We start from the raw sequence: 27,070 nt of genomic DNA, 5'->3' as shown, positions 1-27,070 counted from the left end.
ACATATGGCCGAACTTCCAGCACTTAAAGCACCACATCGTGGGAGGGATATAGGAGTTTACATCACACTGGTAGACCATCACCCTGACATTCTCGGGCAATGTATCACCCTCACAGGCCAAGATGAAGGCACTGGTGGCAACCTGATTATCCTTTGGACCCCGGTGGGCACGCTGGAGGAAATGTACACCTCGCCACTCTAAACTGGCGCGCAGCTCATCATCAGACTACAAAAGAAAGTCTCTGTGAAATATGATACGCTGGACCATATTTAAGCTCTTGTGGGGCGTGATTGTTACAGAAACATCCCCCAGCTTGTCACAAGTGAGTAGTGAGTAACTCCCGTGACTGGGCAGAGTGTTGTGGACTGGCAAGACAGCCAATCCACAGTGACGGGTAGCCGAAAGGCACGCGTTTAAACTCACGCAGGCTGGCGTGAGGTCTGGAACAGTTAAAGGATTTGAGTCTAGCAAATAAATTACGTAGCTGTTGGAATACTTAACTTTAATCCATAATTGGTGAACATCGGTCTGACGGTACATGCATCACAAGATAAATAGCAAATGATAATGGCGCCTTGCTAGGTCGTAGCAAATGACGTAGCTAAAGGCTATGCTAACTATCGTAATTTGAGCAAGACTGACCCAGATCCCATTTTGGACAAGCCCTCCACCTCCCCGAACTTGTCCTCTAAATGCTCAACAAAAAACTGAGGCTTCATCGTCATGAAAGATTCCCCATCAGCTCTCAAACATACAAGGTACTGGGGCAAATTAGATCCGCCTCCATCCTTAGCCTGACGTTCCTCCCATGGTGTGGCCTGGGAGGGGAATGATTTGGGGTCGTACTTCTGTGCGCTGAATTGAGCTTATGATTACTTAGAGACTGCTGGTGTTTCACCACCAGCAAGACATCATGAACTACGCTTCATTGTGTGTCATCTGCCCTGATGCCACCCACTCCGACCAGATTTCCTAAAAATTTTACTCTTGTCTCATCTAAATCCCCTAGTGTCTCATTTAAATTTACAAGCATGCTATCCAAGAATTTGAAAATCGTGAACTTAATAACACTTCTATCAATGTAGGCTTTCACAGTTGGTATTGCCTTCACTTAAAACTTCTGGGCTGATAGGCCGTGGTCAATGTATAAAACTCTCTCCTGACGTTTCGTCTCTGACTGCAGGAGACATCCTATGAGGTAAAGCGGCGAACTACAATGAGAACTTGATGAAGTGCTGATTATATAGGCAGTACAGAGCATGCCACTGACCATCATGTGGTCTCAGCTATGAGACCGTCTCTGGTAATGCCAACATTCTCGATTGAAAGTAATTGATTGCCATGCTTCCCGTGCAACGCTGACATCCAAATTATATCCAGTTTAACACCTTCCTCTTTCCTGTTAAAATTGTTACAGTGTTTATAAATCTCAATAGCCTCCCTATATATGCGTGCATAATAGTACGAGGTTTTAGATATGACGTTCATCTCGCTGAATTTCATTTCATGATTACCTTCCTGGTAAATGTGTTCTGCTACGGCTGATTTATCCATGTGACCCAGGCAGCATTTCCTCTTATGTTCAACAAGACGGGTGTTAACACTTCTCTTTGTGGTACCGATATAAACCTGTCCACAACTACAAGGAATTTTATATACTCCCAGTGTAGCCAAAGGGTGTCATGCATCTTTTGCCGATCTTAAATATTATTTTATTTTCCTGGTGGGTCTGAAAATAGTTTCCACCCCATACTTGCTTAACACTTTCCCAATGTGATCTGTGCAACCTTACTAATGAGCGGAAGAAAAACCTTGCTGCTGGGTGACTCGTTCGTCATTGCTCCTGATTCTCTGGCTAGAGTGAAGTGCTCGATCTATATCCTTGCTAGAATAGCAATTTTTCACGAAAGTTGACCGTAGATGTTCAATCTCATCTTTTAAATAAACAGGTTCACAAATTCTGTATGCTCTGTCCACCAAGGTGTTTATTACACCTCTTTTTTGTCTAGGGTGGTGGTTTGAATCTTAATGCAGTTAATGATCAGTATGCGTGGCCTTTCTACACACTTTATGGCCCAATTTTCCGTCCTGTCATTTAATCACAGGCACCTTCAGCAAATTAAATTGCCCAATACTCCTCGTCCACACAGTAAATTGGATTTTCGGATTAATGCTATTTAGATGTGTCAGGAAGGCATCCAACTCCTCTGCTCTGTGTGTCCGTATCACGAACTTGTTGTTGACATAGCGATACCATCTGGCTGGTCTCTTACTGGCAGTCTGCAATGCCTGTTGTTCAAAAGTCTCCATAAACAAGTTAGCCACAGCAGGACTGAGAGGACTGCCCTATCAATCTGTTCATAAAAGTCAGTATTGTATTGAAAGTAGGTTGTAGTGAGGCAGTGTTAGAATAATGTCACAATATCGATAGGAAAAATATCCGCTATTCATAAGATAGCTTTGTTTACTGGAATCGTGGTAAATATTGTGTTTAGCAAGGATATAGAGCGAACACTTCGCTCTAGGCAGAGAATCAGGGGAAATGTTGAACAATAGTTGCACGATGGCGAGGTTTTTCTTCTGTTCATTAGTGAGGTCACAGACAAAAATTTTACATACTTGACACCTTTTAGTAAGCCAGCAGCTACTGATCTTTTATCTTTTCCCAGCACAGATACCAAAGAATTGAAATTTATATATTGTGAATTTACTGTCTCTCCCAATGACAGCCAACGAATGACAGAAGTTTAAAGTTTTTTCCTTGGCTCATTAAGTATTTCTTGTATATCTTCTAATGATTAGGAATTTGTTGGCGAGTGTCCAAAGAAGTTATAAATTCCCTTTAAAACATCTTAAAACTTTTCAAGATTTGAACAGTATTCAACTGCTTGACCAACTACTAGAGCTAACCAATGGGCCACGTAATGCACATGTAATACATTGGGCTAGTCGTTAAAGATTAGCCATCGTAAATCGAACTCGTGTCATAACGGATCCACCATCAGTAGCAATTGAGGAGCATTTGCTCGTATCAGTGCCACGCCTATCCAAAACTACTACGATATCACAGAACATTTTGTTGGTGGACACAGTGTTAAGTAGTGCATGCATATTTCCCTTTTTGCACTATTTTCACATATATATAGTTTCTGTTTGAGTGATGTCAGTAGACTCATCTCTCATAGCTGAATACCACCTTGCCAACTTTATTTTCTATCAAATATCATCAGCAATTATTTTACACACTACATCCTTCAAATTGAGAATAATATTAGAACTTTCATAATTTGCATTGCCATTGAACATTAATTTGGTCAGAGTTACATACAGTTCAATTAATACAGAAAACTTTCTTGTAGCAATATTTTCCTTCTCGGTTGCATAGATGATGTAGAAAGCAGCTACTACACTTTCCTCAGTGTTTTTACAGGATTCAGCTGAGGCTTTGACAAAATTTGGTGGCTCTAATGACTCTCAAATTGAATTCTTATGGTCCACCAAGATTTCATGCCCCCTTAACGAATCAGCTACCGCAACACAACATCCTGAATGTAAAAGAAAAATAAAGAACCTTTAGTGGTCACGGTTTTACTTGTATCTAGGTTAGAAGTTAGAACCAGAAGTGAGATTATACTTGTAATATATAGAATCCTAATTATTTCTTAATGTGGGAATAATTTACAACTTCATTAACACATTAACCATTGAGCGGATGCGCCATTTTTCATAACACGAGTGGGTGCGTGGCACACTTGTACACATGTATAGAATAGCTTTCCTTATGTTACCAAGATAAGTCATGTATGGCCAAAATCACAGTTTAGTCTTAGTTTATTCAAACAATGAGAAAATAAATTTACATAATGTGAGCTAAACTACTGTTTTATCAAACAATAATTAAATAATGTTGCACTATAACACACTGTTGCCAAGGATAGGTGTTACAGAGACAGTAATGACTCACTAAGCATTAAGCAGTGCAGTTGTATCAGATCTCAGTCAGCTGATAATTCGATCACTAATTATCTCCTAAGCAACTGCCTCAATGTGGGATTATGTTGCAGTTCATAATCGGGGTCATTTTTTGCACGGATCATAAATTCTTTCTTGCCTAGCTCACTTTGTATTTTATATTACTGCTGCTCACTTGGAAGTATGCCAACACAATTTTTCGCTATGTTAACTGAAGCAATAATGAAGGAATAGGTGCGTGTTTGCAGCTGTGAAACAACAATGGAACCACACAAAATCATTTTGTTTTTGGTTGGCTCACTTTATATACAGCGCCCTCTCGAGGTTTAAATAGGTCAGCCGCATAAATTCCACTTCTGATGTTTCGGCAGTGTGTCATTCAGTCATGAAAATGGTATAAGAACACACAGCTGAAAGATCCAAACAGGAAGAAGAAGAAGAAGAAGAAGAAGAAGAAGAAGTGGAATTTATGTGGCTAAATGTCCACAGTTTACGGAAGCAGTCATTGCGTTGTGAGAACACGAAGATGCACATTAATTAAATTGACATTTATAACCTAAACCAGGGGCATTTTCTTCTTCCTTTTTTCCCCTTCAGAGGAATGTGATTTGAGTTGGATGCAAAGAATGATTTTATAATCATCATTTGCATTGCTGTCTGTATTAAAAAACTGTTTTAAACTGGTATGTTCTCGCATTTGTTGATTAATATTGCAACATACCTGATGATCACGCCAAACAGTTCTTTTTTATTTCTCAGACAAACTACACACAAGTAATGGAATTTCCCAGGATACTGCACTCATCAGTTTATAACACTTTCCACTTTTCTACTGTCTGTTTATTTGGTATGCCTACTTTAGTATCAGGCTGTTTCTTTTGTATGTCCATTTTGGGACGGGGACTTCATTCTCATTTCTTTCTTAAAACAAATTTATCCGTCACTTCTTAAAATGCATGAACATGCAAAGTGTGCATTTCTTTCTACACATATCGTATCCAATCGTACTTAGTAGCAGTCTCCAGTGACGAGTTTTCAGTTTAATGGGCAGTGGTGGGATCCGCAAGACGAGTCTCTGCGCACACGGAGATGGTGCATTCAGAGCTGACATCGTAAGGCACGTGAGTGGAAAGTGAATACAGAGAGATTATAAGGTCCCAAGCCCCGCGCCCCATCTCGCAAGTCATGGGGAAGGAGGACGGGGCGGAGTAACAACCTCATAAAAAAACCTGGATCCATCTGGCTCCCGACGGTAGCACCCAGTTAGGGCCCCTACCTAGGGTTACAGGCGAAGCCCGGCCAATGGTCTCGAAGGCGGAAGAGGAACGTCGCTTCCCAACGGCAGAGAGAGTGGAAGAGCCACTGAAACATATCAGGTAGCGGCTGTACTCCTCATGTCACGGGTGGCCTGAACACATCTTCTGGGGCTAACAACTTCAGTCCTATAACTGGACGGACACGAGCCATCCCATCAAAAAATTTTTTAGCTCGTGGAATGGATCGCATTACGGAATCGAGATTACCCCAGGGGGACAATCCCCCGTCGACCGAGGTCGACGCAAGCAGGCATTCGGATTCTGGGGGACCTGCCAAAAAGTGCATAAGGGAAGAGTCGGAGCTCCCAAGAACCTCGAAGAAGATTAAAACTAAAAAGACTTTCAGAATTGGAACCATACATGTATAGACAATGATTAAGACTGGTAAACTTAAACAGGTAATAGATGAGGTGAAAGAGAGAAGCACTGGAATATTAGCAATGCAAGAAACAAGATACACTGACGAAGACACAGTGGAGTCAGAAGGCTTCTAATACTGAAGGGGAAACCAGGAGCTAAAGTGGGAAAGGAAATATGTGCACCTAGATGCTTTGGTACAGGGTTCATAGTAGACAAGAGATACGAGAATGGCACAACTGAAATGAAGAGCAGGTCAGAAAGGATATCAACACTGACTTTTCAAGCAGGGAACAAAAAGTATACAATAATAAATGGACATGCACCTACAAATGGCAAGAACAGGAAAGACAAGAAAGTTGCTGATAGTTTCTGGGAAGAGCTAGATGATACACTGAAAAACATACCACATTGACATGTAAAGATACTAGTAGGAGATTATAATGCACAGATTGGAAGAGAGAAGCAACATACAGGAGTAGTGGGTGAGTACCCTGCACACCAGTGGACAAACAAAAATGGAGAAAGGCTAATTGAACTGTGTTGAGAACACAAAATGAGATTGATGATAACACACTTCAGGGCCAAACCGTGTAAGAAAAAGACATGGGCTAACCCATGCGCCCACCTTGGGGAATTCCATATTGACCACATAGCAATCAGCTGGACAAATGCTAAAGAGATCATGAACACAAAGGTCAGGAAGAACACAAGAATAGAATCGGATCACTATCTTACAGAAATTAAGTGCCTTTGGATTCCAAACAGGGACAAACTGCCACAGATGAACAGAAGAACAGAAAACATAAAGGTAGACAGAGACAAATTAAGACACAATCGATCCAGACATGAGGAAGGAATTGAATCATTCAATGAATGGGACGACATGAAGCAAAATATGGCTAAACAGGCTGAACTATGGGGAAAGGAAGAAAAGAAACGGAAGCACTGGTGGGGGAACAATGAATGTGAGGAAGCAGTAGAGACTTGCAGGAAAGCCTGGAGAGACTGGAGCAGCAAGGAGGACACGGAAAAATGGGAAGTTTTCTTAGGAGCAAGAAAGGAAGCAGCCCGAACAATAAGATGGACCAGAAGACAGAAGATGAAGCAGGAACTGGACGAGATTGAGACCAACTTCAGGAAAAAGAACAGCAGACACTTTTTCGGGAAAGAGTCTGATTGGATACAAGGTTAGAGAACTGTTTATAAGAGATAAGAAAGGGGAGCTGGCTGTCAATGCGAAGGAGAACTGTTGGATTTTCGCAGAGCACTTTCACGACCTGCTGAACTGTGAACCACCTGAAGAAGAGCTGGAACTGGGGACTGACACAGAAGAGAGAGAGCCACGCCCTCCAACCAGGGATGAAGTTGCACATGCCATAAGCAATCTGAAGAATAATAAGGCAACTGGAGAAGATGGTATAGCAGCCGAGATGATAAAGTGGGGAGGCAACAAAGCAATAGACAACATGACCAACATAATTTACCAGATCTGGAGAACAAAGAAGTTGCCAGAAGGATGGAAGAATGCAATTGTAGTGCCAATAAACAAGAAGGGGGACAAGAGAGATGCAAACAACTACAGAGGAATATCACTACTAGAGATCGGATACAAGCTACTGTCAAAACTATTGCTCAAGAGCGTAGAAGAACAGGTAGAAAGTACGGTTGGCGACTACCGAGCAGGATTCAGCAAGGGAAGAGGTTGTGTAGAATAGATATTTATCCTGAAGCAACTGATAGAACATAGGGCCTTAAAAAACAAAAAGACAGTAATAACCTTCGTGGACTTCACAAAGGCATATGACTCCATCGACAGACAGACTCTTGTTAGGATCCTGAAGAACAGAGGACTTGATGGAACTACACAAGAACTCATAAAAGAAATTCTGACAGACACAACAGCAAGGGTGAGATTCAGAGGAGCACTGTCAGAAGAATTTGAGATCAAGACTGGTGTTAAACAGGGAGACGGATTGTCACCATTGTTGTTCAATATAGCACTGGATGAAGTGATCAGGCAGTGGAGAGCAATAAACGAGGAAATGGGAATACCAAAGACCCGTGTGGGGGACAAAAAGGACAACAGGGCTCAAGTGGACTGCCTAGCCTTTGCAGATGACATAGCAATAGTAAGTGAGACAGAAGAAGACGCCAAGACACAACTCGACAACTTAAGTAAGGTAGCCAGAAAGGTGGGACTCAGGATCGCCTATAACAAGACAAAGACATTAAACACCACTGCAAACTGGGAAACACCGGAAGGCACTGTGCAAATAGTGGACAAATTTAAATACCTGGGAGAATTTATAACAGGAAGGAACAGGAGCAAGGAGGGAATAACAGAGAGGATAAAGAAGATGAAGTCAGCCTTCTGCATGACGAGAGAGGTATACAATAAAAAGAATATATCCACAGAGGCAAAGATAAACCACTACAAGGCAACAGTGAGGAATGCAGTATTATATGCTGCTGAGACGATGACACTAGGAAGAAATGGGGCAGAGCAACTAGAGAAAGAAGAGAGGAAAATACTGAGAAAAATGCTAGGTCCCAAAAGAGGTGGAGAGAGGTGGAGAGAGGTGGATGCGAAGACCTAGGGAAGAATTGTACTGGTACATGAGAACAATATCCGGGGAAATCAGACTCAAAAGGGCAAGGTTTGCTGGGCATGTAGTTAGGACACGTATGGACAGAATGACGAAGAGAGTGTGGCAAACAACAGGGAGGACAAGGAGAAAGACAGGAACCAAGTGGATTGTTGAACTTCGGAAGGACTGGTTGGAATTGGGGATCAAGGTCGAAGGAAAGGAAAATTGGAGGAACAACTATACACTGACAAATATGCCGGAGATCAATGACCGAGAAGAATACAGGAAAAGATTAGAATGTAACCAGTGGAGCCGCCAGGAAAAACGGAAACTGAAGATCTCTGAAGAAGAGTGGGAGAGGAGAAGAGAAAGAATGAAGAGGTTCTGGGAGAAGAAGAGAAAAATGCAGTCCACGAAGGGGCTAACCGTGTTCCTACAGAGGCCGTAACACAAGAAGAAGAAGAAGAAGAAGAAGAGATTGCTTCTGTTAGCAAAGTGCGCGATAGGGATTGCCTGCAGTTTGCACGGGTTCTCTCACAGATGCAGTGCTACAATGAGGATTAGGAGGAGTCACATACCTCTTCCTGTTATGCTTAAACTGTCTTTCTTGCCTTTTCTTCCAGTCAGTCTCTATGTGACACACCCCTCCCCCGTGCCCACACCCTCGCCGCCCCCTATCTGCGGCCCTGACCAGACACACTGGAGCAGACAGCCACTGACCTGATCTCCTGCAAGAAGCGCTGCTTGTAGGCCTCCTCCAGGTGCTCCAGGAAGTCGCCCTTGTAGACGGGAGAATTCTTCTCGTGCGGCAGCTTCCGCGCCTCCACTTTCTGCCTCACGGCTGCTGGCGGCACGTCCAGGTATATCACCAGGTGGGGCTCCAGCAGCTCTGATATCGTGTTGCGGCGAACGTCATAGTACACGCTGCGCGCTGTGTGAGTGTGTACAAATTTTCTTAGTTAAATTCGGGATTTTCAAATACAAGGTGTATAACTTTGATTCCGCCATTTGTTGATAGGTGGTGACAACAGTAAGTAGCGGTCGAAAGAAACGGATCGCAGACATCAGGCAGTTAGCTCGGACCTGTGTCAACATAACCTCATTCAAACATTAGTCGATCTGTGTGTCCATCATAATGTTGTTCTCGATTGAAAATGTCAGTTTACGAGCCTAATTCTCCTCATTTGTGGGAGGTCTTAGTGTTTTGTTTCAATATAAAGAAAACAGCGGCTGAATCTCATCGAATACTCTGAAGTAGGTACGGTAAGGACGCTATTAGTGAAAGAATGTGTCGTGGGCAATTTTAATGTCTTAGACCCGCATAGTGGTGAAAGAGAGAATGCTTTCGAAGATGCAGAATTAAGAGACATTGCTGAGTGAAACGGCAAGCCATTTCAAAACATCTCAAGGGTATGAAAATGATTCAGAAAGAAGGGACTTGGGTTCCGTCTGAGCTGAAACCAAGAGAAGTTGAACAGTTGAACAGTTGTTTCAGAGGCAAAAACGGAAGGAATTTCTGCATCGCATTGTGACCGGGGATGAAAAATGGGTTCATTATGAAAACCCTAAATGCAAAAAATCATAGGGATATCCCAGCCATACTTCCACATTGACGGCCAAACCGAGTATTCACGGCTCCAAGATCGTGCTCCGCATTTGGTGGGACCAGCTCGGTGTCGTGCACTATGATGTATTAAAACCAAGTGAAACAATCACAGGTGCTCGTTGTCGAACGCAATTAATGTGTTTGAGCAGAGCATTAAAAGACAAACGGCCGCAATACAGCGAGAGGCACGATAAAGTGATTTTGGAGCATGACAACGCTCGACCCCATGTTGCAAAGGAGGTCAAAACGTACTTTGAAACGTTAAAATGGGAAGTCCTACCCCACCTGCCGTATTCTCCAGACATTGCTCCCTCTGATATCACCTGTTTAGATACAATGGCGCATGGCCCGGCTGACCGACACTTCTGATCTCATGAGGAAGTCACACATTGGATCAACTTATGGATCACTTCAAAAGACGAACAATTTCTTTGACGTGGGATTCGTACACTGCTCGAAAGATGGGAGAAAGTAGTGGCCAGCGATGAAAAATACTTTGAATGATACGTGTGTGACCAGTTTGTTTCATTAAAGCCTCTAATGTTGGGGAAAAAACAGCAGTAGCAAAGTTGTACACCTTATAAATGTTAGAAATGCAAAGTTTTCTGTAATCTCCCCATCATCTATAAATGAGTGAACGTGTTGTTAACTAATGTTACTTTAAAGGGTACATTCTGAATAATGCATGGGAGACACTTTTTTTATACATATGATTTTACATGTTAGTGCACTAGTAAACACCTGATTCTTTAAAGAGATGAATTCCCATGTTCAAAACAGCTTTAAATGTCTGATTACTTTAGAAATGAGTTAATGTGTTAAGCATCTGACATTAGCACGTAAACCAAAAAAAGGTTGGAAAAAGTTATAAATTACACTTAAAGTTTGTTGGAAGTCACTAAGTGCTCTCATTATGAAACACTAAACGAGTACAGTCTGGGTAATTTGGGCTCAGTTATAAGCAAAAGCTAGTTTTCCACACATCTCAATGTTTGTGATGTCATATCTCCTGAACTTTGAGTCTTACAAGGATACAAGTTTGCAGGTACATTCAGTTGTATATGTGGATACTGTCTAAAATTATTTTGTGAATAGACTCTGTAATAAAGAAGTAACAAATTAAAATGTGATGTCCGATGCACGTTTCACTGCATTAACAGCAAAAATGTAGTAAGTGATAACCTTCTTTGCTTTTGTCAATCTGTGGGAAAGGGGGGGTGCCAGACAGAAATAGTCTCTTAAAGGTTTGAAATTGTGTGTAAAGTTTGTCAGAAGTTGCTAAGTGCTCTCATTCTCACAAAATGGGTGGATAAAGTCCAGGCATTTGTGTGCTGCCAGTTACACAGCCCCAAAACACACGGTTTCTAATGGTAATACTCATCTTACTGAATGAAACTTTCAACATAAGATTATACCTCTTTATGAGGAGATTACGGCAGCATTTTAGTTTTTAAATTGTGTCAACAATCACACAAAATATTTAAAATAAAATTTTTCTTTCCCCTGTAAGCCGTTAGATAGCAATCTGCAACTGGTACTAGATTCTGGGACAGTAGCTCAGTAACACAGACATTTGTTTTTGCTGCATTATTACTAGTTTGAGGTACTCAGTAGGTAGCGTGCCTTGAAGTCACAATAAGTATATCGTGAAGCTTTGGACAGTACACTGACCACTGAAGGAGAGGCTTGGAGTATCCTGTGACAAAATCTGTCAATGAAAAATACCCGACAATATAATTGTGAAAACATGTTGTAAAAGATCAGCAGATCAGTTTTAGAGAGTATTAAGAATGCTTCCACACTGACCATGTGATGTAAATGTTAAATGTAAAATTAAATATTCATGCTCCTATTAACAAGTTGATCATTTCAAAACATTAGAAGGTACTGTATGAACAATATGATGAACTAAATATACAAGATAATATTTTTGCTATTTTACCACCCAGAACCCTCTCAGCTGCAATGAGTGAAACAGTCTTCACTTTGACAAATCTCTACTATTGTTGGCAGGTGTGGGACTACCGCATCCTCACACACTACAATCTTTACAAATATTGGTAGTTCCTTCTCATTAGGTGTATGATGTGTCACAAAATTTCTTGTAAAGATGGGATTTGAGATAAAAAAATAACATTCTGTAACTGACTGTAATTGAGAGGAAACAATGTATCATGTGACAACTTAAACAACAGAGGAATAAATGATGTTTTCCATATGCACCGTACAAAACTGCCATCTATCTGACAACTTGCAATATTCTCATATAACATCTGATCTGACCAACAGAAGGAAGATTTCTCTCTCTCTCTCTCTCTCTCTCTCTCTCTCTCTCTCTCTAGCTCCCTCCCCCATTGTTTTAAAATAAAATTCAGTCGTCAGCTGCCCAGTTTGAATATTTATTTCACTAGACTGGTTTTGACAGATGGCTCTGTCATCTTCAGAAGTCTACAATAGTCAAGATAGTATATTACAATTAGTCAATATTTGCTCAGCAGACAGCCATAACTTTGTCAACAATACATGATGCCACGACATACTGTGACATGTACACAGTGTATGCGATAATGGAAGACATGCATGGGAAAATGGGTTAACTCTCAAGTGTAAAAGCTTAGAGATAAGTGTTGACATCTTTTGCTGGGTACGGTAACTATCAAAACTGACATTGGTCTCACCCTAAACATCACTCAGAGGTGAGATCGATGTTAATTTTGACAGTTCCCATATCCAGCAACAGATGGCAACAATTATCTCTAACCTGTTACACTTAAGGGTTAGTCCGTTTTTCTGCATGTTTTCAATTATAAATGTATACTGACAGCCAACAGTGAATCAATTGCGCCTGTGTACAGAGCCAAGTTGGTGCGGTACATATTAAAGTTAGCTTATGAAGAAATGTTTTCCATATTACCTAGAAAATGACAGGTTAGACTGGAGAAGAATGTGCCTAGTAAGTGCTTTTAAGGACGGAGAAGACTCATCATGGTTTAGCAGCAAAATTCAGAAAATGCTGAGAGAGTAACGGCTGTTGCACTCTCAGTTCAAAAGAGAACATGCAAATGGTGACGGGCAAAAGTTATTAAAGATTCATATGTCTGAAGCTTACAGCAACCACCACTGTCATACCCTAGCAAAAGATCTGGCTGACAACCCAAGAAAATTCTGGCCCAATTTCAAATCGTTAAGCTTGTCTGGGGTTCTATCCAGTCACTCACTGACCAGTCTGGCGTGACAGTTGAAGGTAGCAAAACAAAAGTCGAAGCTTTAAGTTCTGCATTTAAGAAATGATTCACACAGGAGAATTGTACAAACATACTATCATTTGACCACTGCACAATATGGACGACATAGTAATAAGCATCACTGGTGAAGAGAAACAACTGAAAGCGTCGGAAACAAACAAGTCGCTAGGTTGAGATGGAATCCCAATTCGGTTCTATACGAGTACTCTATGTCCTTTACCTAGCTTGCATTTATCGCGAATCCCTCGTCCGGCACAATGTCCCAAGCAACCTGAAAAAATGCTGGTGACTCCAGTTTATAAGAAGGGTAAAAGAACAGACCCGCAAAATAGCAGACCAATATTCTTAACATCAGTTAGCTGGAGAATTCCGAGTTCAAATATAAATTTCCTAGTGACTGAAAAGCTATGTCCACAGACCAGAATGGTTTTCGAAAGCATTGCTCATGTGAAACACACTTTGCGTTTTTCTCACACGATATACAATTACGGATAAAGGGCAACACGCAGATTCTATATTTCTAGATTCTGAAAACCATTTGACACAGTACCTAACTGCAGATGATCAAGGTACAAGCAGATGGAATAGGTTCCCAGATATCAGAGTGGCTTGAAGACTTCTTAAGTAACAGAACTCAGTATGTTGTCTTTGACTGCAAGTGTTCATCAGAGACAAGAGTATTGTTGGGCCTGACCAAGTGAAATGTGACACGGTTGCTGGTATTTCCTATATATACAAATCATACCATGGACAATTTAAGCCGCAGTCTGTGGCCGTTTGCTGATGACGGTTTAGCATACAGGAAGGTGTCGGCATCGAGTGACTGTAGGCTGATACAAGATGACTTTGACAAAATTTCCAGTTGGTGTGATGAATGGCAGCTAGCTCTAAATGTAGAAAATATAAGTTAATGAGGACGATTAGGAAAAACAAACCTGTAATGTTCAGATACAGTATTAGAAGTGTCTTGTTTGCCACAGTCAGGTTCATTAAATATCTAGGCCTGTGCAAAACACTATGAAATGGAATGAGCATGTAAGGATTGTAGTAGGGAACGCAAATAGCTGACTTCCATTTGTAGGGAGGATTTTAGGAATATGTGTTTCACATGTAAAGGAGAGCACATGCAGACACTAATGAGACCTACACTTGCGTACTGCTCAAGTGTTTGGGATCCGTACCAAATCAGATCACAGGAAGACATCTAAGCAAGTCAGAAGCGGGCTGCTCAAGCATACTGATGTATGCTCTGTTAGTGCCCTGTTGTCAGACTGTGAGTTATAAGCACCTCTGTTACTCGTTGTAGTTTCTGATTTGGTCAAAATCAATATAATTATGCTTTTGCAGTGAAATTCTGGTTTAGGCTGTGTCAGTCATGTCGTTATGGAACAAAGTATGTTTAAATTATTTGAATTTAAAAACCACTTTAAAAGCTTTTCCATTCAATTTGTTACTTGCAGTCTACAGTGCATGGAATTATTATAGACAACTTTAAGTATTGCATGTTTATATGAAGTATAAATGTACATAAATCAGAGACAAAAACGCATATCACAGTGATAAATACTATAACTAATTTAATTTCAAGTAATTAGCACACTAACAAAGATGCATAATTGCTCAAATTTAGCAGTGTTCATTCCTGAATGGTAATCTTCCGACTCGCTTGTTTTCCTACATTTGTAACTCATTTACTTTCTTTAAGAAAACCACTCTTTGCTGACTTCACACGCACAACTGTCAGCCTGACCCCTTTCCGAACAGGTACCTTAAAACATCCACTTCGACTCTAATTCTACTATATGGACTTCAGTGAATGGTTTTGAGTAACGTACATTTCATCCAAGTGGAATATAGGTCACACATCACCGTAGTATGCTGCTAATTCACTGTCCGCAAAATTTAATTCTAGCTGCCATTATGTCATTACGTTAAAGTAAAAATTTCTTCCATCATTCTAATGCTTATATTTAAATCCCACATCGTTTAAAATATGTCGCACAGATCTAACGAATCCAGTAAAAATTATTAGTTTTGTTAAAGAGCTGCGTCGTCTAATATTTTTTCTCAGAGAATTTGCCATCAAGGATATTTCCTCATGACACACACACTGGATAGTTCTTACACTGATGCCACAAATTGCAGCACAAAGAGCCTGTATGGTAGCAAGATGTTTTCATACAATGGTTGTTTTTTCAGGAACATATCACTGCATTTCTTGATATCACCACCACTCATTCAGTCTACCTTCTGTAAATCTTTCCTAACGAGCATGCACGTAGGTGCTAGTAACACTTCATCATTGCCTAAAAGACGTTTTAAATATTTACAGGTACTGCTTACCTTTTTCAGTCACATTTGGAAAAATTATGCACTGTGCGTGGTCCAGTGCCAAACGGTGCGATGAGAGAGAACCTTTTATGAATGTAAACCAAGTTTATTTTTCTACAGAAACTTTAAAACAACCACATAATTGTAGAAATGTGGTGTTTATATAACAAACTGAGAAAATTACTGCTTTCCCTGTTTTATGGTGAATGGAGCACACTGAAAAACAAAGTGTATGCTGACAATCCTGGTGCAACAGGCATCTCGAACAGAGGGAGGGTGCATAGGGAAAGTCTTGCAGCAAGGACAATCACAGGGATAGGAGTCATAGGGTAAGGAAATGTCTCCTACCCCTGTGATCATCCCCAGTGCAAGACTTGCCCTACGCATCCTCCTACCACCACCTATACCAACCATATAACTGGCAAAACATATACCATCACAGAGAGAGCCACCTCTGAAACAACATGTCATATCCCAGCTGTTAGGTAAACACTGTTCAGCCATTCATTCACATCAGTATGACTCCCACCCAGTTATAAGTTAGGGTGAATGGGCACAGGCAAAAGGTGTATAATGACAACACAATATCCTGTTGCAGAGCATGCTCTACAATATGACAGTCATAACTTCGGTGTCTGTTGCATCACAAGCACCATCTAGATTCCTCCCCCAGAAACCAGTTTCTCAGAACTAAGTGCAGGTGGGAACTAGCATTACTACGTGTCCTCTGTTCTCGTCACCCACCTGGCCTTATTTTACATTAATTTCTTCCGTCTCAACATTTCTTCGCAGTAACTACTCCTTTCTTCACTCTGTTTTAGTTTTCTACATCTTTCATTTTCTGACCTGTCTATTTTTCGCCATCCCCTCCCACCTCTGTTACACACAATGCACTTAGTTTTTCACTCTTATTAACTCTTGCACGATGTTTTAGCAATAATCTCTGTGTTGCATACTACCCTGCCTTCCACCTTTAAGCTCTCAGGTTTTCAAATCTCATCCAGTGCTGTCCCCAACAGTTTGTCTTTCCTTTCCTTCTCATCCCGTCCAGTAAGTCTACCCTGACCCTGACTTTTCCGAACTGTACCCCTTTTCATAAACCTTCTTTTCCCTACACCCCTCTTACCCCACAACTCTTCTGCCGGAAGGAGGATTGGTTTGGTTGATTGGGGTTGAAGGGACCAAACAGCAAGGTCATCAGTCCCTTGTTTCAAAGGTGGTCCATTCGGGCGGATTTACATCTCAGAAGGGTCATAACAATAAAAGGTAAAAGGCTAAAAAACGTAAAAGTGCAGTTGTGTCTTCAATGGTGAAAACAAAAGGAGGGAAGTCAGCAAGTGGGTAACCCCAAGGCTACGCTAGAGGCAGGGAATATACCACCTCTGATGCAGTACAGGCAAGACCACCTGCTATTCAAAAGCATTCAACAGCTAGAATGTAAAAGTGTGCAGTGCAAAAGGAGACTAAACAAATCTAAAAAGCGGTAAAAACAGAGTAAAAGGGGGAGAAAAGAGGATCTTGGCCAGGGAGGGGAGTATGGAATCTCCCAACACAGTTTACAGTGGGAGACACCCCAACCCTCACTGCCATGCCCCTACTCCAGAGGGAGATTATACACCTTAGAACTTAAAATTAAAACCACTTTCACAGAGGAAACTGAGAACCAGGTCAACAATTTGAGAATTGTCTGCCAATATTAAAGGTAAAGTGCGGGAAACTCTATACCTAATACACAGAGTGAAAAGAAGGGGATATTCCACCAAAATGTGGGCTACTGACTGGAAGGTTCCACAACCACACAGTGGGGGTGGCTCATTACGCAAAAGAAAACCGTGGGTCAGTCTGGTATGGCCAATGCGGAGACGACACAGTGTGGTCGAGTCCTTTCGGGAGAGGCAGAAGGAAGAACGCCACGGGCCAGGTGTCACCTTAATCGCACGAAGTTTATTAGACAGGGAGGTAGCCTCCCAAGAGTTGGCCCATGTTGTGCGAAGTGGGATTTGACACGAAGCTGTAAATCCACCGCAGGAGGGGTTACAGAGAAGGGGGGATAAGTGACTGCTTCCCCAGCCAAATGATCAGCAAGCACTCTACTTGAGATAACCACATGGCCAGGAACCCAAAGGAAGTCAACAGAACAAGCAGCACGGTGAAGATTAGCGAGACGGTCACGGATGGCCGAGACCAAGGGATGGTGGGAAAAACAACGGTCAATAGCCTGAAGGCCACTAATTGAGTCCGTACATAGCAAAATGCCGTTGAATTGGGACTGCTTAATAAATGTAAGGGCCTGGGAAATTGCCATCAGTTCCACAGTAAACACCCCATACGCAGTTGGCAGGAGATCATTTTCCATGCCAACAGAGGACGTGAAGGCAAATCCCACACGATCAGCAGATTTAGAGCCATCGGTGTAAAAAACAACAGCATCCCAAAACTCCCATAGGAATGGAACTCGGCGGAGATCCATCCGAATCTGGGGCCAAGAAACTAACCGAGGGTGGGTGGGACTGCGTAAGAAGCCAGAAGCTGGGACCGCCGAACAGAAAGGGGGGCGATCCCAGCTTCAACCAGGACACTATCAACAGGGCTAGTAGGGAAGGCACCGGTGGCCAAACGGATACCACGATGGTGGACCAGATCCAGGAGGCGCAGTGTGGAAGGAGCAGCCGAACCATAAACTTGACAGCCATAGTCCAAGCGAGACAGCACTAAAGCACGATAAAGGTGGAGCGGAGTGGAATGACCTACACACCAAGAGGTGTGGGCAAGAAAGCAAAGGACATTGAGTTTACGGAAACATTCTATCTTCAGAAGTCAGACATGAGGCAGCCAAGTGGGCTTGTTGTCGAAAAGACGACCTGGGAAATGAAACTGTGGGACCACAGGTAATCGTTGTGCATCGAGGTAGAGCTCTGGATCGGGCGGCTCTTAGTATGGCGACAGAACGCCTGCCATTTTAAAGGAGAGAATTGAAACTCGTGTAAGAGGGTCCATGCAGAGGCACGCCGTATAGCACCCTAGAGCTGCCACTCTGCAGAGGCCATGGAATAGGAACTAACCCAAATGCAGAAATCATCCACATACAGAGCAGGGGTGACCAAAGGACCAACAGAGCCCACAAGTCCATCTATAGCAATGAGGAAAAGAAGTACACTCAATACGGAACCCTGTGGGATGCAATTCTCCTGGGTCCGTGGAGAAATAAAAACAGTAACAACCCGAACCCTGAACAACTGATGGGACAGGAACTGGCAGATAAAAATCGGGAATGGGCCCTGAAGACCCCACTCATGAAGTGTAAGGAAGATGGCACCAAGCTGTGTCATAGGCCTTGCGAAGGTCGAAAAATACTGCAACCAAATGGCAGCGCTGGGAAAAAGCCTGCCGAACTGCGGATTCCAAGAAAAGTAAATGATCGATCGGAGACCGTATCTCTCGGAAGCCACGCTGGTATGGGGACAACAGATCCCGAGATTCTGTGGACCCAATTGAGCCGACGGGCTTCCATCTGTTCAAGTAACATGCAAACAATGTTTGTCAGACTAATTGGCCGATAGCTTTCGACAAACAGGGGGTTCTTACCAGTCTTAAGGACAGGAACCATGATGCTATCCCTCCACTGAGAAGGGAAGTCACCCTGGTGCCAAATACGGTTAAGCACCTGGAGAAGATGTCATTGTGGAGCACTGAGATGATGAAGCAATTGGTTATGAATGGAGTCTGGGCCAGGGGTCGTATGACGAGAAGGAGCAAGTGCAGAAAGAAGTTCCCATTCAGTAAGATTCTGACTGACAAGAGGTAAGACATAAGGCGGAAGCTTCGGCCCAATGTTTCTGGTAAAGGAAAGCAGCCGGATAGTAGGTTGACGCTGATGCTATTGCAAAATGGGTCGAAAGATGTTACAGGAGAATAAACGCTCCCGTACAAAGGCCATCCGCGAGGGAAAGGCCCGGGAGGGTAGACTGTCGATGGCAATGTTAGAGAGAGCAAAGTGTAGTCCATACCCATGACATTGGGACAGTAGAAACGAGTGAAGAAAAAAGCGTTCGCAACACACTGGTTTGCTCCGTTTGATGAAGTAACGGGCTTTGGCGCAAAGGTGCTTAAAAGTAATAAGATTGGCAGCGGATGGGTGCCTCTTAAGGTGTTTCAAAGCTCGACGGTGATCACGGATGGCAACGGCAATGGCTGTACTCAACCACGGGACTTGCCGGTGGCGAAATGATCCAGATGAGTGTGGGATAGCAAGGGTAGCAGTGCAAACAATCGCACCAGACACGTCACGTAGGACGCCATCAATACAACCTCACAAAGAGGGAGGAAAAAATGAGCTGTGCAGTATATAGAGGCCAATGGGCATGTCGGAAAGACCAACAAGATAACCTGTCCATTGGGGAGCGGGAAGGGAGCAAGAGAATCAATGGGAAGCAGTCACTATCACAAAGGTCGTCGCGTGGCGACCAGTGTAATGAAGGGAGGAGGGAGGGAGGAGAAAAAGAAAGATCAATGGCAGAAAAAGTACCATGATTGGCACTGAAATGGGTAGGGGAGCCATCATTAAGAAGGCACAGGTCGTGGTCTGCAAGAAACTGGTCTATGAGAAGACCCCGACTAGATGGAAATGCACTGCCCCACAAGGTATGATGAGCATTAAAATTCCTGAGAAGGAGGAAGTTGCTGATGAAGCGCAGTTAAGGCTGCAGGTGTAAGACTCCTGTCAGGAGGGAGATAAAGATTGCAAACTGTGACCCCAGAGTCCAGGTGGACCCTAACAGCAACCGCTTCCAATGTAGTTTGAAGAGGAATCCACATGCTGGCAACGTCTGTACGGACCAATGTACAAACGCCGCCAGAAGCCCGCAGGGGGCTGACCCGATTGCGACAGAAAGCACGGAACCCACAGAGGGTCGGTGAGTGATCATCAGTAAAATGAGATTCCTGTAGAACCACATAAGCTGCAAAGTAAAATGAAATAAGGGATGCCAACACCGGAAGGTGACAGTAATATCCATTACAATTCCATTGGATAACCACAGAACGATGAGTCAAATGTGGGGTGAACAGGCTAAAGTGGGTCATGCCGCGGGTCACCGCCCGTCACCGACAAGGAGGGGGCGTCATCCTCGAACAGCAGGTCAGAGGCAGGTTGCGAAGGTGGGGACGGGACCTCTGGGGCCCATCAGAGACTCCTTGTACTGGGACTTGCATTTCTTCTTCATTTCTGTTTGAGATCGAGGAGGGCCTGTGCTGCTAAAAGGAGCCAGCTGCAGCAAGATCTGGAACAGGAAGAGAGCGGGCGACCTGGGGGCCCACAGATCGTGGTCGTCATGTGGCAGCAGGCCTTTGGCCTCGAAGGTGCCGGGAAGAGGGGTCCCGGGAGGGGCACCCGTGACCGGCAGACGCCGAAGAAGTGGGACACTTCTCCGGCTGGGGAAGGGAGCGGTGCCCAGAGGGGAGGGTGTGGGAACCACAGGGGAGGGGGAGAAAAGAGGGGTTCGGGACTGGGGTAAGGAAGGGGGAGGAAGGGGTGAAGATGTAACTAAAGCATAGCTAGATGTCACGGACACAGGGTGAAGACATGCATACTTCTTAGAGCCTCAGTGTAGGTTAAACGATCAAGGGACTTATACGCCAGTATATTCTTTTCCTTCTTATAAACTGGGCAATCTGGTGAATGTGGAGAATGATTGCCATGACAAGAGGACACAGGAACTCCCCTCATGGAGTGGACGTCGACAGTCACCACAGAGAGGGGTCTGCTAAGAGTGGGAAAACATGTGGACAAAATGCAAGCACTTAAAACACCTCATAGGTGGTGGGATGTACGGCTTGACGTCACATTGATAAACCATAATCTTGACGTTCTCAGGGAGGGTATCCCCTTCAAAGGCCAGAATAAAGGCCCCAGTACCAATGCGATTGTCCGTCGGGCCCTTCTGAACACGCCGAACAAAATGAACACCCCACCGTCTTAGATTGTCCCTAAGTTCATCAGTTTGAAGGATGAGGTCCCTGTGAAAAATTACACCTTGAATCATATTCAAAGACTGTTGGGGGGTATTGGACACAGGAATTGTGCCAAGATGATCACAGGCAGAAAGGGCAGCTGAAGCAGTTTGGATCAACAACGAACCCGACCGCATTTTGTTCAGAGAGTACAATTTGCCAAACTTGTCTTCAAAGTGTTCCACAGTCAGCCCCAGTCCTCGATGACAGTGAGGGAGGCAATTGTAGAACGCTCTGAATTTTATCCAAATTTGACGTAGCAAGTAAACTGACAACTTTTCACATGAAGACTGCTGCAAAAAACTTCATAGTAGTGTTTATACTTTATCACAATTTTGAGATATGGGAGTGTAAATTTTACTTACAACATTTTTTCTTGTTAACTACTGTGTCACACTCCAGACCACTGATGAAATTTTAAATGAATGAAAGAAACACAGAGTTAACACACACTTTTAATAAGACTACTGACACCATGGCCACACAAATCAAGACTTTTACTATCAAGATTAACATTATTTACAGTGCACTGGAGTGTGACGTCTTCAAGTGTGTCTGGCTAGACGTACAAGAAAACCTGAATGTTGCCAGGTGAAACGAATACACGAATATCAGTTTTCTTCATATTAGTGTTCGAACAGCAGACGGATGATACGAGTGTTGTTTTATTGCTCACCTGTTTTGCTGAGGTACCCACACTGCACCATCGCCTCCACAAAGACAAAGTCACTGAACGCACAGCGTTCCAACACCACTCCTTGACCTGCAAAACAGAACACTGGCTGCAGAGAGAAGTTACTGTACATCAGATACACCTAAGTGTTGTTTACATCTTTATGTGACACTGGTAAATATATATACCACTAGTCTTATCTGCCACAAACAATCAATTTTCTTGGTATTAATATAGCGATAATACTTTTGTCTGACAAATAAAAATTCCATTTTTAAGTTTCTAAGTCAATAGGCTCAAAATATCAGCCAACAAGTGAGTAACAGTATGTATATTTACCAATGGCCTTTCAGGCACTCTTCTCTGTAACTGACTTTGTGTTCAATTAGTATTTGTCAGAAGTGGGCTTACTCTTCTGATACATTATGGTATAAACAATAGTAAGTTCAATTCACAGTAACAATTTCTACATTGTAAAGCATAAAATAGTCATTTGTAAGCAAGTTTACAGCTAGTATTCTTCCGTGCTGTATGTGTAAGGAAAGAAGATTGTTGTGAATTTGGTTCCTATTTATGTACAATTTTGCTGATTGTATGCTGTGAAACGCTTGTTCTAATAAACTATGAACACTGAATGTAATATTCTTTCACAAATTCTGTCAAAAATATCGGCCGCCTAGGTAATAAAAATTATTTCTGCCAACACTGGATGTGTAGGACGATTACTGATGATATGCAGCGTGGCAAAAACAGTTAAACAGTTTATGCACACATACTCAGAAGTAAGAGGTACATTAGTCACTGATTTTCATTCGCTTGTTATAGTTAGAGGGATTGTACTGACATCCGTGAATATTTCTTTTGGATGAATAAGAATGACTTCATGGAGGTGGCACAGTCCCATGGCACACAAAGTTGTGGCTGATCATGTAATGCAGTCCTAGGAAGAGATTACAGAGAAGGATAAAAATCATTCAGAATTTGGTGTAGACTCTGAGGCAGATAATGTAGTGATTATTTCTACAGTTTCAATACTACTACAGTACTATACAGCAACTGATGATAGTCTGGGTAACAATGTGTCAAGTGGACTAGTGGATGAAACATCTAACACAGATGCTAAAAGGTAGGGTAGACAGTTTGCCTGTGCTTGAAGAAGCATTTCAAGGAAGTGGATTTGTATACAAGGTCTTAAGTTGGGTGCAAACCCTAGTCCTTTGGGAAATTTCTTCGCCCCTGAGGATGTAGGTTTACTACCAGAAGTTAATTTCCTGCACATTTTTCAAACATTTTCAGCACAGATTCAATTGTACAAATATTTACCACTCCATAACTCACAGGGGACTTAGAAATACATAATAAATTGAGCAGTTTTATTGATTACTATTCCCAAAGTATACACACAGACATGTATTTCACTGTTATGTTGTATAAAACATTTTGCCATTTGAAGGGCTAAATCATCAGGCACATTTTCTCTAGTGTTTTGGCTGATACCTATAATTTCAATTTTGGAATGTGCTTGTGGAGTTAACCCGAAGAAATACTGCTTATTGTAGATTTTGTGCAATACGTAGTGTCAAAGGAAAACATTGGTTTGTTTCCCATTACAAACAAAATGATTTTTGAAGTGGACTTTTACATGCCCAGGTAATAGCAAAAATTAGCCTAGTACACTACTAATTTTATAGTTATGTATTCAGATGGACAGTAAAACAGTAGTCCAGATATGACTCGCACACTGACCTGATTCCCACTGTCAGCTACTGCCATACTGCAGCACTACAAAGTTGCTGCTTCAGTTCTGATAATTTTTCTTGTTTTCCTGTAGCTGTTAATACGTATCGGTACAACAAAAGTTTGGACTAGACTAATTTGGTACTGCTGTACTGAGTGGGCTTGTAAAATTCAGCTTTAAAAATAATTTTGTTTGTAATGACTAACAAACAAATTCCGGATGTCATACGAAACATGTTCTGCTGACTCCAGCTATGCATTGCAAAAACTAAATTTCAAATGAAAATATATAACATTTTCATTATAGAAGTTTTATTTGCCCAGAGTGCAGTAATCACATATATAGATAACTTGTTTTGGTAAATTTTAATTGCCATCTTTAGATCTGAAAGAAATTTTTACAACAATCACGAAGTACATTTTTAAAAAATATTTGTGTTAAATACCATCTACACACATCGGATATTGTGGCGCTCTACGCAGTGCACTATTAACTAGTCACAAGTGTACAGGAGCTCAACTGTACCGTAGCTAGAAGCAATTTGGAAAATTCAACATCCCGATTATAGCGAAACATGTCGAAGGTCCACATATCTTGCCGGAATGAACCACCAGTGCAGCACCGTATGCTGATTAATAAAAACGTAAGTGTGGTAAAGAGTTCAAAAGTTATTGGTGAAATATATTTGACACATCAGATATTACTTTTTCTGTCCATTTTGATGCTGATGGCATTCTGCCAAGCAATAGTCAAACAGATTATTGTACGAGAGTTGACTGAAAAGTAATGCCTCAACCTTCGTAACTCTTCAACACTCGGCAGCATTGGTATGCGGCAAGTACAGTAGAGCGTCGATTAACCGAATTGGGGGACATGGGTGTTCGGAAAACTAGTTTGTTCAGATAATCTAACTATACATGTTTATTTGCCAAAAAGAAGTACTGTACAGTAAATTTATTCATAAAAACAGGCATGTCTTTTAGTATTACAAAGTAACATACAAAGGCAACTTCAGTAGGAATATATAGTATGTGGCACAGTTTATTAAACAAAAATATATACACATTACATACGCATTTTGCATGAACAATACACACAGTATACAAAATTAACATTTAAAAAATCCTTTATTTTGGTTTGTCTAAGCAAGCCTACACGCTTATGAGCAGCTAAGTCGCGTACTTTTTTCATTACAGATATCTGAAATTGGTCACTTTCATCTTGGGCTTCAAACCATCGCAAGACAGTATCTAAACGAGTGAACGCCTCAGAAGCTGTTGGTATACTTTCATCTTCACTTTCTGGAGCTCTGACTGATGAGATGCTGGCGGCATCATCTTTATCAGTGACGACGTTTACAATCTCACTGTCCTGCATGATTTGGTGTCCTGGATCTGCATCATCGACATTCATCCATTCACGAACGTCTTCTTCATCACATTCGTGGCAATCTATTTCTTTTAGCATACCGAGAATTTCGGACATATTATTCTGTTCGTCATTTTCATTCATACCTTGTGAATTTTCTTCTGTTTCCAAAATTTTATTCCAGGCTTTCTTCAAATTCTTTTCCTTTACACTATTCCATGCTGTACTGATCATGTAGGAAGCGTCTTCCATGTCAATATTCTTAAGATTTCTTAAGAGACTTTCTTCTCCATCCTCCTCTCTTTCTAACAATAACTTACGCAACAATTTTTTCCTATAATATAGTTTGAAAGTCTCAATACTGCCTTGACCCATGGGCTGTAATAAGGAGGTTACGTTAGGTGGAAGAAATATTACCTTTATGAACTAGTCTTTTTCGTTTAAAATATCACATGACAGATGAGTTGGTGCATTGTCAAGGAGAAGTAGTGTTTTCTCTCTCTTCCCATTCTTTAGCTGATGAGCTTTTACAGAGGGTACAAAAACGCCCAGAAACCACTTCATAAAAATCGTACTATCCATCCAGGCACTCTTTTGTGAGGTGTACACAACAAGCAAGGCTGACATATTAACGTGCTTGAAACAACGTGGTTTTTTACTTTTACCAATGACGAACATAGGCAGTCGGTGACTTCCAGTAGCATTAGCACAAACCAAAGCTGTAATACGGTCCTTGCTTGTTTTAGGACCAGGTGCTGCTAATTCATGACGTGAAACAAGAGTTTTTCTCGGTAAAGCTTTCCAGTTAAGTCCAGTTTTGTCAGCATTGTAAACGTTTTCGAGAGCATAATCTTCTTCCCTTAATACGTCCCTTAGTTTGACTTTGAAAGAATCAGCTGCTGAAGAATCAGCTGCTGAAGAATCAGCCGACAGTTTTTCTCCCTGTATTGTAAGCTCACGAATTCCGTGTCTTGACTTGAAGCGTATTAACCAGCCTGTGCTCGCTTTAAAGTTCGAAGGCCCTCCAAGTTGCATTGCCTTCTCACACAGAATGGGACCCGAGATAGGTTCTCCGTCCGATCTCTTTTGTGTAAACCACTTGTAAACAGCATCATCTAGATCTGTGTTAGTGGCGAGCTTCATAGTTTTACGGCTTGTTGATCCATCAGTAGAATCGAGCATAGCTATAAAATTTGCTATGTTCGCCTTTTGTTTTTTTATGTTCGTAATTGTCGACCTCCCCACCTTGCACTCAATGGATAAAGTGGTTGTGAAACTCTGTGGTTGCTGTCACAGGGCATCCAACTCTGTCTCGCGGGTCAGATGTTCCCGCCTCAACATCTTTAAACTTACTCGCCCAACGACACACAGTACTCACATCGACACAATCACCATAAACTGCTTTCATTCTCTGATGAATCTCCTTTGGGGTGACACCTTCCGCTGTCAAGAATTCAACGACTGCACGTTGTTTAAATCACATTGACCGACCGTCTGTGCTAAGGCTTCCCACCAACTGGAGCTGTAGAGAAGAGGCTACGGATCAAGCCAGTCCTGCCGCATACCAATGCTGCCAACTGTTGAAGAGTTATGAAGGTGGAGCCACTACTTTTCAGTCAACCCCCATATTATGGAGTGCCCCCAGATGGCAGCAGTCTCCTACATGACAACTCAGATACATAACACATACATATTTTCTGTGATGGTATAATACATACAATGATGACAATCTACAATTAAACATGTTTTATATAAATTTTTAAAACAATTTCAATACAGTTTCTTATAGAAAGACACACCATCAATCACCTGTAATAGGCACAACATTTAAAAGCAGCCAATCCAATCACTCAAAACTTTTCA

General features: G+C 42.1%; 1 protein-coding gene across 1 annotated transcript in view; it reads right to left on the bottom strand.

Annotated features, from left to right (window-relative positions):
* Positions 1–27,070, bottom strand: part of LOC124553872 (NADH dehydrogenase [ubiquinone] 1 alpha subcomplex subunit 10, mitochondrial) — a 73,655-nt gene that overhangs the window by 12,772 nt on the left and 33,813 nt on the right. The window contains exons 4-5 of the mRNA XM_047127873.1: positions 22,105–22,191; positions 8,958–9,168 (exon numbers count right to left, since the gene is read on the bottom strand). Of these exons, the coding sequence (XP_046983829.1) occupies positions 8,958–9,168; positions 22,105–22,191 (298 nt within the window). The remainder of the gene's footprint in view (positions 1–8,957; positions 9,169–22,104; positions 22,192–27,070) is intronic.

Source organism: Schistocerca americana, chromosome 11 (genome assembly GCF_021461395.2).
Source record: "Schistocerca americana isolate TAMUIC-IGC-003095 chromosome 11, iqSchAmer2.1, whole genome shotgun sequence".
Lineage (NCBI taxonomy): Eukaryota > Metazoa > Arthropoda > Insecta > Orthoptera > Acrididae > Schistocerca > Schistocerca americana.
The sequence above is the reverse complement of the archived record's forward strand: the minus strand, read 5'-3'. Positions and strand labels throughout refer to the sequence as shown.